The sequence below is a fragment of the Peromyscus californicus genome, unplaced genomic scaffold (assembly GCF_007827085.1).
Source record: "Peromyscus californicus insignis strain IS unplaced genomic scaffold, ASM782708v3 Scaffold_4__1_contigs__length_199733344, whole genome shotgun sequence".
Classification (NCBI taxonomy): domain Eukaryota; kingdom Metazoa; phylum Chordata; class Mammalia; order Rodentia; family Cricetidae; genus Peromyscus; species Peromyscus californicus.
The window spans coordinates 168528604-168546075 of record NW_026294562.1 but is presented as its reverse complement, the minus strand read 5'-3'; the positions used below and the strand labels follow the sequence as shown (position 1 = coordinate 168546075).

At 45.7% G+C, this 17472-nt stretch overlaps 1 protein-coding gene and 1 pseudogene across 1 annotated transcript; one reads left to right on the top strand and one right to left on the bottom strand.

Annotated features, from left to right (window-relative positions):
• Positions 1-838: 838 nt before the first annotated feature.
• On the bottom strand, positions 839-1341 carry LOC128124061 (heterogeneous nuclear ribonucleoprotein K-like; annotated as a pseudogene).
• A 5339-nt stretch (positions 1342-6680) lies between these two features.
• LOC128124060 (pregnancy-specific glycoprotein 22-like) lies at positions 6681-17243 on the top strand. The gene is made up of 4 exons (XM_052760296.1): positions 6681-6687; positions 11402-11761; positions 15606-15965; positions 16972-17243. Exons 1-4 carry the CDS (start codon positions 6681-6683, stop codon positions 17241-17243), a joined length of 999 nt encoding a protein of 332 aa, XP_052616256.1.
• Positions 17244-17472: the final 229 nt, after the last annotated feature.

The following is a 17472-nucleotide window of genomic DNA, read 5'->3' as shown; positions in this document are numbered from 1 at the left end:
ATGGTGACACACGCTTTTAATCCCAGAAAGCCAGCTTTTAATCCCAGAGAGTGGTGGTAGAAAGCAGAAAGATAATGAGGCGTAAGGACCAGAAACTCGAAGCATTTGGCTGGTTAAGCTTTTAGGTTTCGAGCACAGTTCAGCTGAGAGCCATCGGGATATGAGGACACAGAAACTTCCAGTCTGAGGAAACAAGATCAGCTGAGAAGTTGGCCAGGTGAGGTTAGCTGTGGCTTGTTCTGTCTCTCTGACCTTCCAGCATTCACCCCAATAACTGGCCTCAGGTTTGATTTTATTAATAAGAACTTTTAAGATTCATGCTACAGGTGTGCTAGAAAATGCAACCATCGTTTGAAAGCTGTCTTAGAAAAAAGACCACCCAAAACAGATTCACTGAATTTATTTTAAAAATGGTAAAACATTTCTTACAAAAGAATCATTACATTCTGCACAGCGCTTGGAACACGCCAGGGGCATGTGGACTATTACTTCTTCCTGTCCCCCCACTCCCCAATGTTACGGCGACCATAAAGCAAGGTGTTCACAATAATTACATGGGGGGAATTATTTTTTAAACCACCAACAATGAGCAAAAAATAAAATTCACTCTCTCTGCTGCTGTTTCAAAATTTCAGTGTTAGTTTTTGCATGTCCTCCCTCTAACCCTGTTTGTAAGGAGTGAGAACATTACATCTGGTGAACAGCCAAGATTTCACTACACCTCAAAGGCAGAATGTCTGTGCAGCAGGGGAAGGTTAGCTTTTTAAACAGATGCAGATTAGAAAACAAACAAACAAACAAACAAACAATGCAGGACTCCTTCAGGTTTTCACTAGTCTTAGAAAAGCTTTCCAGAACACTGCTTCCCACCGTTCGGCAGCAAACACTGTGTGTTCTGTGTCTGGCCCTGTGTTCCTGTAATGGTAATGATCCGATCTTCAGATCTTTCTAAAGCCTCATCAATTTTGAGGGATGCTTCTGACTCATGACAATTTGTTCAATCTGCTGACCGCCTTTGCCAATAACAGACCCAGCCAAATCTTTGGGACTAGTTACACGTGTAGTAATAATAGGTCCGCTGAGGTCACCATATGAGCCACGACCCCCTGCTTAGAAATAATTATATCCAGAACCACCCTGTGGTTCATAAGTCATTTGCTGTTCTGATTTCATATGTCACTTGCAGAGTCCCAAGTTTCATTAGCACTGAACCCAACCATGCCATCATAGTGGTCTCCAGTAAGCCATTAGCTCTCCCGCTCTGGGTGGTGGTGGTGGAGGAAGAGGAAGATTCTGAGCTCTGCTGCCACCCAGGCCACCTGGACCAGAAGGAGGTGGAGGGGAGGAAGGTCATGCTAACGATAAATCAGGCATCCAGGCTTAGAGACAGCTTTCAGATAAGGTCAGTCCTCCGGGCCCAGGGACATTCTCCAAACAAGGGCAGGTAGAGAGCAGGAAGTCTTGCTGCCGGGGAGGGAGTCCCCATGTCTTTAAGCTTTGGAAAAAGCTTTCAGGTCAGGATAGACTGTGACCTCTGACCGGCAAGGCCTTCTAACACATTCCGCCAAATCAGATTCAAGCGGGAGCTGGATGGTTGCAGTGGGGGATGGTAAACACAGGCCTTCTTCCAGGGCAGAAATGGTTTTCTTCAGAATTTCTCCAGTCGTTTTACTATCAGCACTGATGACACTCAGTTTGTGCTTGGGGCAACTCCTGCTAGACTGAAACACCGGCATTGGAGTCTGTTCAGTGAGCCTCCATGTTCTCGCTTCCTTTTCCGGTCACTGCCCCAGCATTCTTGCTTGGAAGCAACATGTGCAATTCGACCATCTCATCTGTATTTCTAGATCTCTCTAAGGGTTGTTCCTCTCCCGTATTTTCCACAGGGCATTTACCAGTTTCCCTATTGGCCTCAGTGTTGGGGCTGTTTCAGGCTCCATTTTCTTGAATTAAATGAATACACCAACAGTCGGCAGTGGAGTAGGAGATGAGCGCAATGATGACGTCTCTGCAGCGGAGAAACCAGATTTATTTATTTTGTGTGCGTTGGTGTTCGGCCTGCTTGTCTGTCTCTGTAAGGGTGTCGGAGCCACTGGGACTGGAGGTACAGACAGCTGTGAGCAGCGATGTGGGTGCTGGGTCTCGAACTCAGGTCCTCTCTGGAAGAGCAACCAGTGCTCTTAACCTCTGAACCATCATCTCTCCAGGCCCTATCCTTAAACTTTCATCTACATGTTCCCATGTCTTTAAATTTACAGGCCCTTCTCTAGGGAACCAAGGGCAGATATTTAGAATGAAAGTGAGAGCTTCTCTAAGTGCTCTAGCAAAATGTTATGGGAACTAGATGCAGAAACAAACGGAGCATCTAAAGCAGTGGTTCTCAACCTGAGGGTCGTGACCCCCTTGGGGTTGTTGAATGACCCTTTCTTAGGGGTTGGCTATCAGATATTTATATTATGATTAATATTTATTATTATAACAGTAGCAAAATTACAGTTATAAAGTAGCAACAAAAATAATTTTGTGGTTGGGGGGGGTCACCCCAACATGAGGAACTGTATCCAAAGGGAGGTTGAGAACCACAGGTCTAAAGGAAAAAAGAAAGAGTACTCTTTAGGATGCAGCTGTGCCGTGTTTTACTCCTGGCCGTTCCACCTCTTCCTTTCTTTTCTTTTTCGCCTTTTATTCTACCTATTTACTTATTGTTTTCAGGCAGTCCTCTGGTCTGACTCTTTTCACGCTATATTTATCATGGCTGTGCTCACTCTTGGTGATTTCTCCCATACTCGTGCCCCATATCTGTAACAAGCTTTCTCAAATGTAGTCGGACTTTCCTTTGTGGGTCTGCCAGCTCCCCAGTAAGGACATGGAGACTAAATATTAATTATGAAAGCTTAGCCTTAGCTTAGGCTTTTTTCCAACTAGCTCTTATAACTGAAATTAACCTGTCTCTATTAATCTACATTCTGCTACATGGCTCGTTTACCTCTGTTCTGTACCGTATGTCCGACTTCTTCAGAGTCTCTGGTTAAATCAGCCTCTCTTCTTCCCAGAGTTTTCTCTCTGTCCCCAGAAATCCTATCTAGTCTCTTCTGCCTAGCTATTGACCATTCAGATCTTTATTAAACCAATCACAGTGACACATCTTCACACAGTATAAACAAATATTCTGTAGCATTCCCTCCCTTTTTGTCTTAATAAAAAAGAGAAGGTTTAACTCTAACACAGTAAAACTATATATAATAATTATCAGGTAAGAATTATATTTACAATGTCCAGTCCATTTGTACTATCTTGATGAGTCCAAAATTTTATACCTAAACCATTTTCTATCATAACTTGTATTACCATCCTAAAAATATCCTTTTATACCTTAAAACATCTTCTTAAATAAACAACTTAAACTTTTATGTCTCTCAACCTTATAAACTTTACCTCTCTTTTGTAAGTTTCTTTTTGAATTTGGTAACAAGGCAAATGGTATCAGAGACCTTAAAAACATACCTAACATGGCCACAAATTTGATTATTAGATGATTAACTAATAACCCACATTTCTTAATTATCCTAAATAGTTTGTAATAATAACTTTCAAGGACTAGAAATTTATATTACATTGTCAAATGAGCTGCATAGGTACAATACCTTAAACAAGAGAAGAAACATATATACAGTATAACAAAAATAATCTTAAATTTGTATCAATATACAAAAATCCATACCAATGTAAAATATTTAAAACTAGTAGCTACTTCTTAGTTTAAAAGTAGATTCAATAATCTACCCTTTTTCCTATCATTTCTATACTATACCTTCCCCTTTTCCTTCAGAAAGAGATTCCTGAATCTAATCTCCTTTGCTCAGCTTTTTTCCTGACCAACAACTTGTAACCCACTCCCCTAAATGGTGATATTTATAATTCACTGAATGACCAAAACAACCATCCACCCCACCTCTTGGAAATGTGGGCTTCATGTTCTCTAGATTGCTTTCTGGGGGGCAATGGCATCTCTAGGGGACCCTGAAAAAATTGGGATAATGGTCAAATCCTGGGAGAGCTAGCTGTATTATTTTTGTTTAGTCTCTGTGTGATGGGAAAGTGTAGAGCTTTTCTGAAGTCCTGGCCGAATAGTCTGTGAGGCTGGAACATCTTAGCTAGCAGCTTTGAAGTTGTTCTGTGCCGAGGACAATTTTAAGAACCATGCCATATTGCCTGCCTGAGTTAAGTTTCTGTTGTCCAGTATTGAGCCACTAACCAGAAACTTTTGACATGCCTGGATAAATCCTGAGTTACTAGAAAATAACTTAACATTTCCTTATCTTTCTGCTACAGTGACCATTAGTAACAATGTTTTGTGGTTAGGTTGCTTGGTTGGGTTGCTTGGCAACTCAACAGTCCCCTGATCTTTTCCCAAAGAAAGTTTCCTGGTCTGCTTACTATAAAACCCACCTGAGAAAAATAAAATTTTGCAGCTTGATCAGAATACTGTCCTGCTGTCAATTCTTTGTGTCTCTTATCCCTTCAGTCGCCATTCCCCCTTCTAGGGTCTCTGCTGAAGATCCCACTGGCTGGGACAGTTCTGGATGTAGAGTTTTGAGGAAACTGCAACAGAGGCATTCTAAGAGGCTGGATCACCTGGGCTTCTTCATTGGTGTCTGGTCCTTTTTTCCTCCCCTGAAAACACACAAACTTTTAAAGATAACACATATATCTGTGTTAACACAAGTATAGAATGTGCAGTGTGCACAAATCAGCTAAGATGGTTTTTTTATTCTATGTTTGAGCGGGTAAAAGGCATCTGTTAATTTTATAAGTCTGTTTAGACTATATAACCAAACTGTAATATAAATCTCTATTCATCCATATGAAAGAATGGCATGTAATAATAAGTCATGAGAACTTTGTAGCCGACAAGATTTATCATGTCTCATCCAGTCTCAGAGATGTTCCCATGTAGAGGGATCAGTATATACATCACCTGTCTAGTTTTTCTTGTTTTTGTTTTTCTTTATGTTTGTAGCCAAGATCTTCAGGAGGTCTCCCCCAGTCAAATCTGATCTTTATTAATTTTGAATGACTTCATAGCTTTTTGTTTTCTGTGGAAACAAAGGCATAATCTCTTCCCCAACACAACACATTTCCCGACTTCCATTCTGAAGCCAAGACGTATATAGGCTGGTTTAATTTAGCAGTCTCTTTTATAATCCAGTGTCTCTCAGCAGCTGTCATTCTCTGTTCATTAGTCTTCAAAAAATTCAAAATTAACAAGCACCACATAAGATCCAAACTCCCTGTGTTATAATATTTCCCTTCCTTACGTGGTTCATTTTTATATTACTTTACCCTCTCTTTAAAGATTTTACTTTATTATTTTTAAACTATTATTTTTTTCTATGGCTATCTATATCCATTTCCTTTTCTTTCTTCAGCACCTACGCACCTTTTAAGCATACTGTACCTTTTTAGAGTTTTTTTTTTTTTTTTTTTTTTTTTTTTTTTTTTTTTTTTTTTTTTTTTTGTGTGTGTGTGTGTGTGTGTGTGTACCTAGCTTTCTGTGTGCCTGCAGTGTTCTCTGACCCCATGAGCCAAGCCTCGAAGGGCCAGGCTGTCCTTCCCGTGGTTCTGCTTAGCGCATGGCACTGATGGCTCACAGGTAGCGGCTGGGAACAAAATACCATTTCTTTTCCGAAGCAACAATGCTATTAACTGCTGAGCTATTATCTCTCCACTCCTTCCTTCCTTCCTTCCTTCCTTCCTTCCTTCCTTCCTTCCTTCCTTCCTTCCTCTTTTTTTTTTTTTTCCAAGACAGGGTTTCTCTGCATAACAGCCCTGGCTGTCCTAAAAGAATCTAAAACAAATGTCCTCTGATATTTAAAACAAAGACTATTTTAAGGAAGAGCTTGGCCAAGGGCATGTCTATTCACACATTGATATGTGATAGTAGTTTGGTTTGTCCATGTTCTTCTCATCTCTGTCTCATCACCCTTGGTAACGGCCTACCAGGAAAGATGTCTATTAATCACCTAACAGTATTTGGCTGGCCACTCACAGGTTACCCCCAGCAACCACCAACTGCCATCCAAAAGGGAAACTTTAAAAAACATTTATTTGTTAAAATTATCTTATTTTTTCTCATGTGTATGGGTGTTTTGCTTGCATGTGTTCAAATATTAAGTCACGAGGACTGGTTGTGGAAGTAAAATGGAAAGTATCACCATGTCTCATCTCTAAGACAGCTTTGTACAGCAAATCCTTGGAGGACGCAGACCCAGTATGAGCCCTAGAGGTCAGTGCAGCTGGAGGGACATAGATAGCACTCTCAGGTGGCAGACAGGCATGGGTTAGTGAGGACCAGGAGTGAAAATGGGCATCTACTGACTTCAGGTCTTAGGTCTATACCATCAAGCTCTGCAGCTCTGCTCACACATGACAAAGACTCTTCTCCCCATGCAGCAGAGGAGGCCCACTATCTCTGAGCACTCAGACCCTCCTGCATCTGCCTGGGAGTCATCTTCTAGGTGGTTCCCAAAGACATGGATTGGTGGTGGAGGTTACAGAGACCAACACTGGATGAAAGAGGCCTTTGCAAGGATCACAGATCCCACAGGGGGCATTGTCTTCATGATGTCTACACAGCACTGCTACCCAAGGCCAACATCACAAGGAACAATTCTAACCCCATGGAAGGTGAGTGGCCTTAAAGCATGAACCTGAGAGTCAGAATACAACCTACCTGTGGAGCACAAATGATCAAAGCCTCTCAGAAGGTGACAGGCTGAAGCTGTCCCAGGGCAACAGGACTCTAAGTGACACAAGACCCTATGAGTATGAAATCTGAAACTTAGTGAGTGCCATCTGAAGTGACCCATTCAACCTGAACATCACCAGTGAGTAGTTTCTGTTTCATCATGGCTACAACTGCATAAATACAGAGGGATAGAGCCAGGACACTCAGTCCCTCTTGGGTTGGTGACACAGACCCACCACACAGATACCTAGGCTGGCCTAGGCCAAGCACATGCAGCCAGGTCCAGTGTTGAGCTAGAATGGGCTGGAGGGACTTCTGCCTAGAGAGGCTCATGGTAATGGAGACACAGGGGACATCTCAGATTCAGGCTCAAGTGCACACATGAGTCTACTGTGTTGTTTTTTTTTTTTTTGTATGTTGGACTGGAGATGGATCAGGGCTTGTACATGCTACATGAATGCTCTTCTACTAATCTTCACCCCAGCTCTGGGTGGGACCTGCTTAACTAAGGTTATAGCACAGCTCAAAGAGACACTATGGCCTTCTACAGACCAGGATTTCCCCTTCCCTCGGCTGACATCACATGTGGCTTTCTTCTCTTTGCTCCAGATGGTCCAGATGTCCTGATCTGATCATATCCCTCTTAGATATTCATTTCTACCCAGTGTCAAACCTCAACCTTTCCTTCCTTGCAGCCTCTCACCCACCTTGGTGGTGAGCACAGCACTCTTGGCTCATCAATGGGAAGTCACAGTCATCCTCCGAAGAGCTTTCTATCCCCAACATCACTACTCATACCAGCAGATCTATATCTCCCTTGTCCAGAACTCTGACATTGGCCTCCATAGGACCACAGTGAAGTAGATTACAAGTGTAGGGAAATGGATCCCTGAAATATCAGCATCAAGCTTTGGGGTGAAGCCTTGGTTTTATGGATGGATACAGAAATAATTCCCAGGCTGTGTCATGGGCACAAACTACTCCCAATCCTGAGATTCCAGCTATGATTCCTCCTCCTCTCCTTGCATCTCTGATTTATTCTGGGTGACCCTGGATTAGTCTTGGAATGTGAGGGAGGCTTTCTTCTAGGTGAGAGGAACTTCCCAAGGGGAGGGGTTGTACTTAAGGTCAAACAGATTTTCCTTTCTGTCACTAACTCCTGCCTTCCTGTTCCCTCCATTTGCTATCATGATCTCCATGACCCAGAAGGCACACCCGGAGCTTTGAACCATGCTCATGCTCTCTTACCCCAAATGCTCCCAGCCCCCATCTTTTCTCACCTGGTGAATGGTTTCGGCTCTCATGCCAGAAGAGGCAGGAGCTGACTGTGCCTGGGAGGCCTGTCCTGAGTCAGGATGAAACTTACGTTTTGATGATGCTGTTTGATTAACTGTTCTCAGGGTCTGTTGTGGACATCACAGTGTCCCTGAGCTCAGGATCTGGGAAGTGGGAAAAGTGAGACCCAGGGTAGATGTCCTCGAGCTGTGTCCTGGCTCTGGGTGGACACCAGCACTTGTGATGACCACCTCAAACACGGAGGGACACTCCCTTGGAGAATGGGGAATTTTCTTTGAAATCTCCCTGTGGAAGAGGAGGACTTAGCAGTTTGAAACAGTGTCCTAGTTAGCATTAAGCGTTACCTTGACACAGTCCAACGTCACCTGGGGCAGGGAGGAAAGAGTCTCAACTACTAACTATCTTTATGATCTTAGGCTGTGGGCACATCTATGACAGGTTGTCTTAACTGATGCAGGAGGTCCTATGTCACTGTGGACAGCAGCATCCCTGGGCAGATAGTCCTGGGTTGTATAAGAAAGCTAGCTAAGTGTGGCGAGTGAGCGAGTGATGCAGGGAATTCGCCTTCAAGCAGCACACTTCCTGCCTTCTGCCTTGACTTCCTTCATTCCTTCATTGTGACCCAAACCGGGAAGGGAAACCAACCTTTGGTCTCCTAAACTGCTTTTGCTCAGGGTGTTTTTCATCACAGCTGGAGAAAGAAGTCTAGAACAAGGTATAGGGAAGAGCAGAGGACACATCTGTCTGAACCAGTGTTCTCTGCACTCAAGAGCAGAGCCCCTCAGCACTCCGTGGGCAAAGAGAAGGAAGGATTTAGACACCAGAGACGGGTCAGTGAATGCAGGTGAAGCCCCAACATCAGTGTCTTTTCCATTGAGTCTGAAGAAAAATGTCCTAAGGCTTTCCTTTGAAATTTTGGGGGCATAAGGCCCCTACCAAGGATTCCCATCCTCTGGATGTACATTACTTCTAACTTCAGTGCAGGGCTTCCCAGGACAAACATGGATCCCTGTCTAGACCCACCCTACACTCAATGAGGAGTTCTGGAGAGCACAGTGAACGGGATGACAGACCCTGCATCCCACCTGTGCCCAGGGTATCAGGGAAGGTCATCGTTGACTTGTTGACCTTACCTGCTGTAGCCCTAGACAAGAGACTGCAGTTCTCCCAGTGATTTCCAGGGCGTGATGTCGGGACACACACTCAGGCCTCATAAAATGGCTTGAGCCATGACCTTGCCTAGCAGACTGGTTTCCATTCCTGTCCCTACTAATGGGGAGCTCCCTCCCTAGACCCTGCTCTGTTTCTTGCCTGGGGAACAAGAGAGTCACCTCCTTCCTGGTATCTCCCAGAGGGAAAGAATGGATTATCACAGGGGAATCACCTAGGCAAAGGGCAAAGGTGACCCAGGAAGATCAGGGAGAATGAGGGCTCACCCAACATACAGCTCAGCCAATACATAATGATGAAGGCTGTCTTGAATCCCTCCATAGGAAGAGGGAGCCTTCAGGCCTTTCCAGGACACACAGGTCACTCTTTCCCAATACCGAGGACATGAAACTCCTCACACAACTACCCCTGGGCCTCTCTCCTGGATCCGAACTTTGACTGGTGACACTAGTAATAAAGGATTGATTTTCATCCCTATTGATCACTCAGCTGGTTCCTTTCCAGCTTTCACAGGCTTCTCTGCTTGGGGTAAATCCCACCTTCCTAAAACACTGAGGACACAGGGCAGATCGGATGCTCAGCGGGGTCTCTGTGTCACAAGGACCCATATGCATGATGGAGGCTCCCTCTTCGGTGCTGACAGACCTAAGGCAAGGACACAGCAGATGTCAGCCCTGGGATGAGCCGTTGTTCTCCGAGGGCAAGGGGATGCTTATCAGCCTTGTTGCACACTGCACTGATTGGAGGATAAACATAAAGGGAAGTTGAGAGGGATGCTGGGCAGCACTTGGAGTGGAAGGGATTCAGCAGTGCTTTGGACTCAAACCCCACCACCCAGAGCCCCCTGGATTCTGAGAAGCGCTCTTGCCTGGGAGGACACTCAGCTCAGAGGGAGGAAGGACAGTAGAGACTGAGCACCTTGCCAGAGCTGAATCCCTTCTCCTCAGAGGGAGGACACCACGGTGAGAAGAGAGATGGAGGTGTCCTCTGTGATTCCCTGCAAGGGCTGGACCCCCTGGCAGGGGCTACTGTTCACGGGTAAGGCTACTGTTCACATTCTCTGACTGTGTGGGGAGGGCAACTCAGAAGCAGGCTGGAGTCTCCTAAAGAGAACAGGATCTTGAGAGGAGACTCGAGGTTTCTGTTTGCAGTCACGGGGCAGAAGGTACAGTGAGGGACAGAGACTCAGAATCCTGAAGCTCTCAGCGGACAGGAGGTGATGAGGGGAAGTGAAAAGCCCCAACCACTCCCTATTCAAAGTGAGTCACACTGACTGCCATGTTCTGAAGCCTGATGTCCCCAGTCATGGCAGGGTGACTCCAAATATAAATCAACAGGGGTGGGCCAGGGGGATGGCTCAATGTGTGGAGACTTGACAACCTGCATTCAGTCCTCAGCTCCCACGGGGTAGATGGAGAGAACAGAGTCCTGAAGGCTCTTCTCTGTCCTCCACACAGGTACTTTAGCATGTACCTGCACATGAGCAAACTGAGACACTTTTGTCCTCACAGGTGCTGTGACATATGCCCGCACTTGCACACACTGAGACATTTTCCTCCACACAGATTTGTGGAATACACCTTCACATGCACACATTGAGATACCTGCCTTCAGAAATACACACATACATGAGTAAATCTAAAATAACTTAAATCAAGTTGATTTATTGATTATTGTCATTAACTACAAACTTGGGAACTATGTAGATAATCCCATGGGGACACATTTCTCTTCCTTCCTTCCTTCTTTCCTTTCTTCCTTCCTTCTCCTTTTTCTTTATCCACTTGTGTCTGAATCTTTTCCAGGAACTTACCTTTCCAAAAAGGTCAAACTAATACCTGTCCTCCCAATGCCCTTGTTCTAGTGGACCTGATGTCCGCTCATCTGCAAGATGAAGTCATGGGTTGACTGGAATCACAAAGGGAAGAGAGGAAAACCACAGAAAGTGAGGACTCTCCAGGGGAGGAGTTCAGAGAGGCATTGCTCCTCACACCGCTGAGGGGGGATCCAGGCAGACACCTGAGCAGAGGATTCCTAAGAGAGTTAATAACACAGTCAGAGGTTCTGAGGGAATGGAAGTCATGTTGCTCATGTCTACCAAGTGTGGTCACACCGTTAACCACACACCTAAGCAGAGTGCTGATCACATCCGCTCAATGTTGATGCTTCCACTCTGTTCCCTTCTAGCCTCCATTTTAACCTGCTGGCACCTTTCCGCCACTGACCATATCACCATTAAATCTGTCCCATCCCAAGTGGCCAATGGAGACAACGTCCTTCTTCTTGTCAACAAACTGCCAGAAGATCTTCTAAACTTTGCCTGGTTTAAAGGCGAGTCAGGCATGAACCTTGGAATTGCAATATATGCACCAGACAGAGATTTAATCATGCAAGGGCCTGGATATAGCGGTAGAGAGACAGTGTACCGCAATGGATCCCTGCTGATCCAAAATGTCAATGAGAAGGACACAGGACTCTACACCCTGCAAACCTTAAATGAACATGGAGATGTTCTGTCAGTAACAACTATGCGCCTGCATGTGTACCGTAAGTGATTCTTTGTGAATTCTGGTTTCTGGGTGGGCTTCATTCCGTTGGACACAAACAGCAGAGTGGCCTGGGTTTTCCTCTGCATTGCATCCTCATGCTGGGGTTTTAGTATTTAGTGCAGGACACACATGGTGTAGAATAATGGCAATAGATCACAGTCCTTCATTTGACTTCACCCTGAGACAGGTAGATGCATGGTGGGTAACTCAGCCCAGGATAACAGCCTCTGTCTAGACTCTTGGGGTTCTTACCAGGAATATATCCTTGAAAATGACCCAGAGGGAATCAACGTTGGGCCTGATGGAGGAAAACTTGGGATCCTCACAGAGCTGTGAGAACCAAGATGCCCTGGCTCCAGACCTCTGTTCCAGACTCAGCTCCAGGTAGCTCGGAGAAGCATTTCACAAAGGTTGGATTTTGATCTCCTGATGGCAGGGAACAATGCTTTTTAGTAGTCCAAGTCCTGCACCTTTGGAACCAGCCAGTGCACTGTCATGAGAGATCTAGTTAGTCTAGGTCCCCTGGACATTTTCTCCAGAGACTGAACATGGAGGGAGAGCTTAGCCAGACAGGTGCCCAGGCCATTACCTTTATGTTCTGATGACCTTCACAGGAAGGTCAGGGCAACCAAGGACAGGGAGAGAGGACAGAGGTCCTCCTGACAAGTGTCCTCTGGGGTCCAGCTCAGGGAATTGTCTCCTGTAGGGAAATGGCTATAGGCCTTGCTGATCTGACAGCTCCCCAGACATGAACTGCAGTTTCTCTAGTGATCACCTGGGGCGGTGTCAGGACACACAATAAACAAGTGGAAAAGAATTTGCCTGAATCAGAACATTATCTAGTAGTCTGGTTCCACCCTCCTTTTTTCAGATCTGGCAATTATGGACCCAGCATTCTCAGACCTACTGGCTTCTTAATGTGTCTGCTACACTGCCACGTGATCATGTTCCATTTTCCCCTTTATGTGTTTCCTTTGGGAAATATAAAATATCCAAGGGCAATCAGTTAGACAGAGGTCCAAGTTATCTCAGAAAGACCACGATGCACATGGGCAGACCCATTACTCAGCTCAGCAAACAGAGGAAGTGAGCATGGTCTTGAAATCTTGCCTGGGACAAAGATGCTCACAGCCTTTGTCCAGGAATCAGATCACCGCCTCCCACACACCCAGGTGTGAGATTCCTGACACATCCTGGGCCTTTGACCTGGGTCAGAACTTTGATGGCTCCATTGAGAGCAGGTTTGTTCTCTTCTCCGCACATCACTCAGCTGGTCCTTTTGGAGCCTCACAGATATCTCTGTCACTTTCCAGCTAAGAGCAAATTCCATGTTTGCTGAGCATTGAGAACACAGGGCAGACTGGGTGCCCAGCTGGGTTTCTGTGTCACACAGGTGTGCAGATTTTCCCTTTTGGTGAGACACTGTTCTTACACAGAATTAATAGGCATGGCCCCAATATTCTGAAGACTGATATTTTTAGCTTGACATCATAAAAATTCAAGCTGGTGTGGACCAGTGGTATGGGTCAAAGGATATAGGCATTTGCTTCTTTTTCTGACAATCTGATGCCCGTGAACCTCAAGTTGTCCTCTGACCTCCACTCAAGTGCTGTGTCCTGCACCCACCCACCCACACTGAGACTGGTCCTGATACAAACTCACATGCAGATATAATATGTGAACTAGTGTAAAAAATAAAAGGAAATGGATTGATTCAATACTGTATCCCCTAGCCTATGAACTATTAAATAAGTCTATGGGCACACAGGGTTCTGGAACATCATTCATTCATTCATTCATTCATTCATTCATTCCTTCTCTACAAATATCCAAGTTTTTTTTTTTTTTCCTAGGCAGTATTTTTTTTAAAAATAAGACAAATAAAGTTTCTTTTTGATGCCCCAGTCTTCATGGACTTGAAGAAGTCAGGTGTTGATTTGAACCCCAAGAGGAACAGAAAAACAGTGATAATGAAGTCAGAGAGTGAAGATGTGGGGTCTGCAGGGGAAGAGGTCTGGCAGGCATCACCCCAACACCAACACTGTAAATGTGAGCAGGGGTCTGATGGCAGTAAGACAGGGCCACATTGACAACTGAGGAGAGACACAACCGAGTGGAAATGACAGGTGTGGGGACACTGAACATGAGGGTCACGTGATGACCTCCACCAGGTAGGACAGGGAGACACTCCCACACCTAGGATGAGCAGTGGACACAGCTGCTCAGGACACAGGGGCCCATGTCAGTCAAATACAAAGTTCCCAATTTAGATGGATCTCTCTCTTCTCTTCTAGCCTTCCTTTGGACCTGTGGGCGGCTCGCTACCTCTGCCCAGCTCACTGCTCAATCAGTACCTCCCAGTGTCGCTGAAGGCGGAAGTGTTCTTCTCCTCGCTCACAATCCCCCGGAGAATATTATAGCCTTTGGCTGGTTCAAATGGATGAATTCGTTCAGGAAAGTTGAGATTGGCCAATACATAATAGACAGGAAGTCAACTGTGTGGGGGCCTGCATACACTGGCAGAGAGACCTTGTACAGTGACGGATCCCTGCTGCTCCGTGGTGTCACTCAGAAAGACCATGGATTGTACACTGTACAAATTCTGAGAACAGACATGAGAAGTGAAGAAGCAGAAGTGCAACTCCAGGTGGACAGTAAGTGACTCTCTGTGACTGTTCAGTGCTGGGTGGGGCTTAGACACACAGGGCTGTCATAGCTGGTCTAGCCTCCCTTCCCTCTGCCCTGTGTCCCCATGGGGAGGTTTGAGCACTTAGTGCAGGACACACTGGTAGAGACAAATGGCCATAGATCATCTTCCATCTTCTGACTCCACCTGCATCAAGGAAGACCTTGATGGAATGTAACTCAGCCTAAGATGCCAGAGTCAGCCCAGGATCTTGGGGCTCTAGACCAGGGACCCCTGAATCCTGTCTTCTTTCCAAGGCTGGACTAAAGTGATGCAGGGAAGCATATTTTTCTAGTGCTCTACTCTTACAAAACTGATAGAAAACAATGGTTTTAGAAATCCATGTCAAACTGGAATATTTAATAGGTCCAAATTGAGAGTGTCATAAATGAAATCCAGGATCTGGAGGAGTGCTTTCTATTTGCTTGCTTTTCATGCTTGCTCTTACATGCTAGCCCAGGGTTTGAACTGCCTGCATTGGTCTGAATCCTTTTGCATCAGCCCCCACTTTTAAATATGTACTATAGCTTTGCCCATGGGCCAATCTGGTGATGGCATTTTCAACTGAGCTGTTGTCTTGCAAAATGACTGCAGCTTGTGTCAAGTTGACATAAAACCAGCCAGCCTCGCACCCAAGCCTTTTGAAGACCTGAGCCTGCCTTGAAGATGAGACTGCTCCCAGCCCCCACACAGCTCCAGACCTAAGGAGTACTTGACAGAGCAGCAAGTGCATCTATTAGGTGGGATCAGAAATTGAGTGTTGCCTCAAAGAAACTGAAGAAAAAAACATAGAAAATGCAAGTCCCAGACCTGTTGAGTTCAGGGGAGGCATCATCTCAAACCCCAGTGTGCATGAGTGTGTGCAGTGTCTGACTGAGGGCAGTGAGGGAGCAGCCATGTAGACACCCAAGGGGACAGTTCCATGTAGTGGACATGACACTTTCAGGGGCACTGTTGCAAAGGAGGAGGTCATGTTTTTGCCCTTCAGTAAGTGGGGTAGACACACACACACACACACACACACACACACACACACACACACACACCTGCACCTCTAGGCTGAGTGATGAATCCATCTGTTCAGGATGGAGGCCACAATCTTTTTACTGAGCACAATGATCCCCATGTGATGGCTTTTTTCTCTTTTTCCTCCCAGCCTCCATTTCTCTGTGTTGTAACCTTCTCACTTCTTCCCAAACCATGATCCAACCGGTGCCTCGGTTTCCTGCTGAAGGGGAAGGCGTACTTCTCCAAGTTCATAATCTTCCAGAAGATCTGCTAAACTTTGTCTGGTACAAATCAAAGTATGGGACCCCGGTCCTTAAAATTGTAGAATACAGCAGAGATATGAATTCCGTCTTCTGGGGGCCTGCATACAGAGGAAGAGGGATGGTGTACTATAACGGATCCCTGATGCTCCAGAATGTCACTGAGAAGGATGCAGGAATATACACACTGGAAGTTTTAAAGAAGAATTCCAAAATTGAAAAAGCATCCGTGGAATTTAATGTAAAGAGTAAGTGATTCTATGGTCTCCAGGGGCTGGGTGTGGCTTATCCTGCCTCATACACTGGACTCTCAGGACTGGACTGTGCCTGCTCTCTCCCCCACTGCACTGTGTCCCCCCTTCTGGGGTTTGGGTGCTCACTGCAGGAAACACAAGGGTAGAAAAACAGTAGTAGTTCAGAACCCCTCACCTGTCTTTACCTGCAGAGTGGAGGGCCTGTGCTGGGTAAACTCAGCCCCAGGATGTCAGCCTGACATCCAAACGCGGACACTTGGAGCTCACACCAGGCACATGTCCCCAGAAAGACTCTGTGGGAGTTAGGCAGTTCCTGGCTGTGGGGTCCTCACAGAGGGCACCAGGAATCCCTGACTCCAAAACTTTGTCCCTGGCTGGACTCAAGGTGACTTTGGAGATTTTTTTTGTCACTGTTGGTTTAGATTTCCTGTCAGAGTGACAGGGAAGAAGGCTTTGCTGACTGTCCAGTCATGGGACTGTCACATAGAGTGTGGAACCATCTGTGTACTGTCATGACATCTGCAGTTCATAGGTCACCTGAGCATCTCCTTCCCCTGAGGCTCAGTGGACACGTGTCCGGGGCATTAGCCTATCATTCTGATGGGCTTGAGACTTTACAGGAAAGTCAAGGCACTAATGGAACATACAGAGGATGCAGATACTCCAGATTCCTCCTTCACCTCAGGGGTCCAGCCTAGGGAATTCTCTTCTGCAGGTGAATAGTAGCAGATGCTGCTGATGTGAGCAGCTCCCCATCCTAAGGTCAAACCATTGCTGATAACTAAGCTTAACTCATGGACATAGCAATGATCATGCACGCTGTGTCCTATTACATGGAAATGGAGACACAGGAAACAGTGCCTGAATCAGGGTAACACAGTCCCTGGGTGGCAGATCCAAAGTACGAGGTATTTCTATAGTCATAAAGTATGAACTAAAGAGGGTCTGGTTGAATTCTGTGGACTCCTGCCATTTTGTACCCTCTTCTGTTTCTTCACAGAGAATGTGTCACAGCCCTTTGTGCGAGTCACTGACACCACAGTCGAAGGACGCAGATCTGTGACCTTCACCTGCATCTCACCCGACACTGATATCTCCATCCGTTGGATCTTCAACAACCGGAGTCTGCATCACTTAGAAAGGGTGACTCTGTCCCCTACAAAGTGTGGACTCAGAATAGATTCTGTTGGGCGGGAGGATGCAGGAGAGTATAAGTGTGAGGTCACCAATGGCGTCAGTTTGAAGACCAGTCTCCCAGTCTGGTGGCCATGATGAGTGAGTGACCTCTCTCCTCTCATCCTATAGTAGAATGCTGGCATTTCTTTATCAATGGGGTAGAAAATGGAGGAACGTTATGTGGTGGTACAGCCAGCATGGTGACTCATGCCTATAATCCTGGGATGCACATATATATAAGGGAAGACCAGGATTTAAAGAGAGCTTGTCTTGAAACTAAAGACATCAGTGTGGTAAACAAAAATTCAAAGGCTTTAAGAACTTA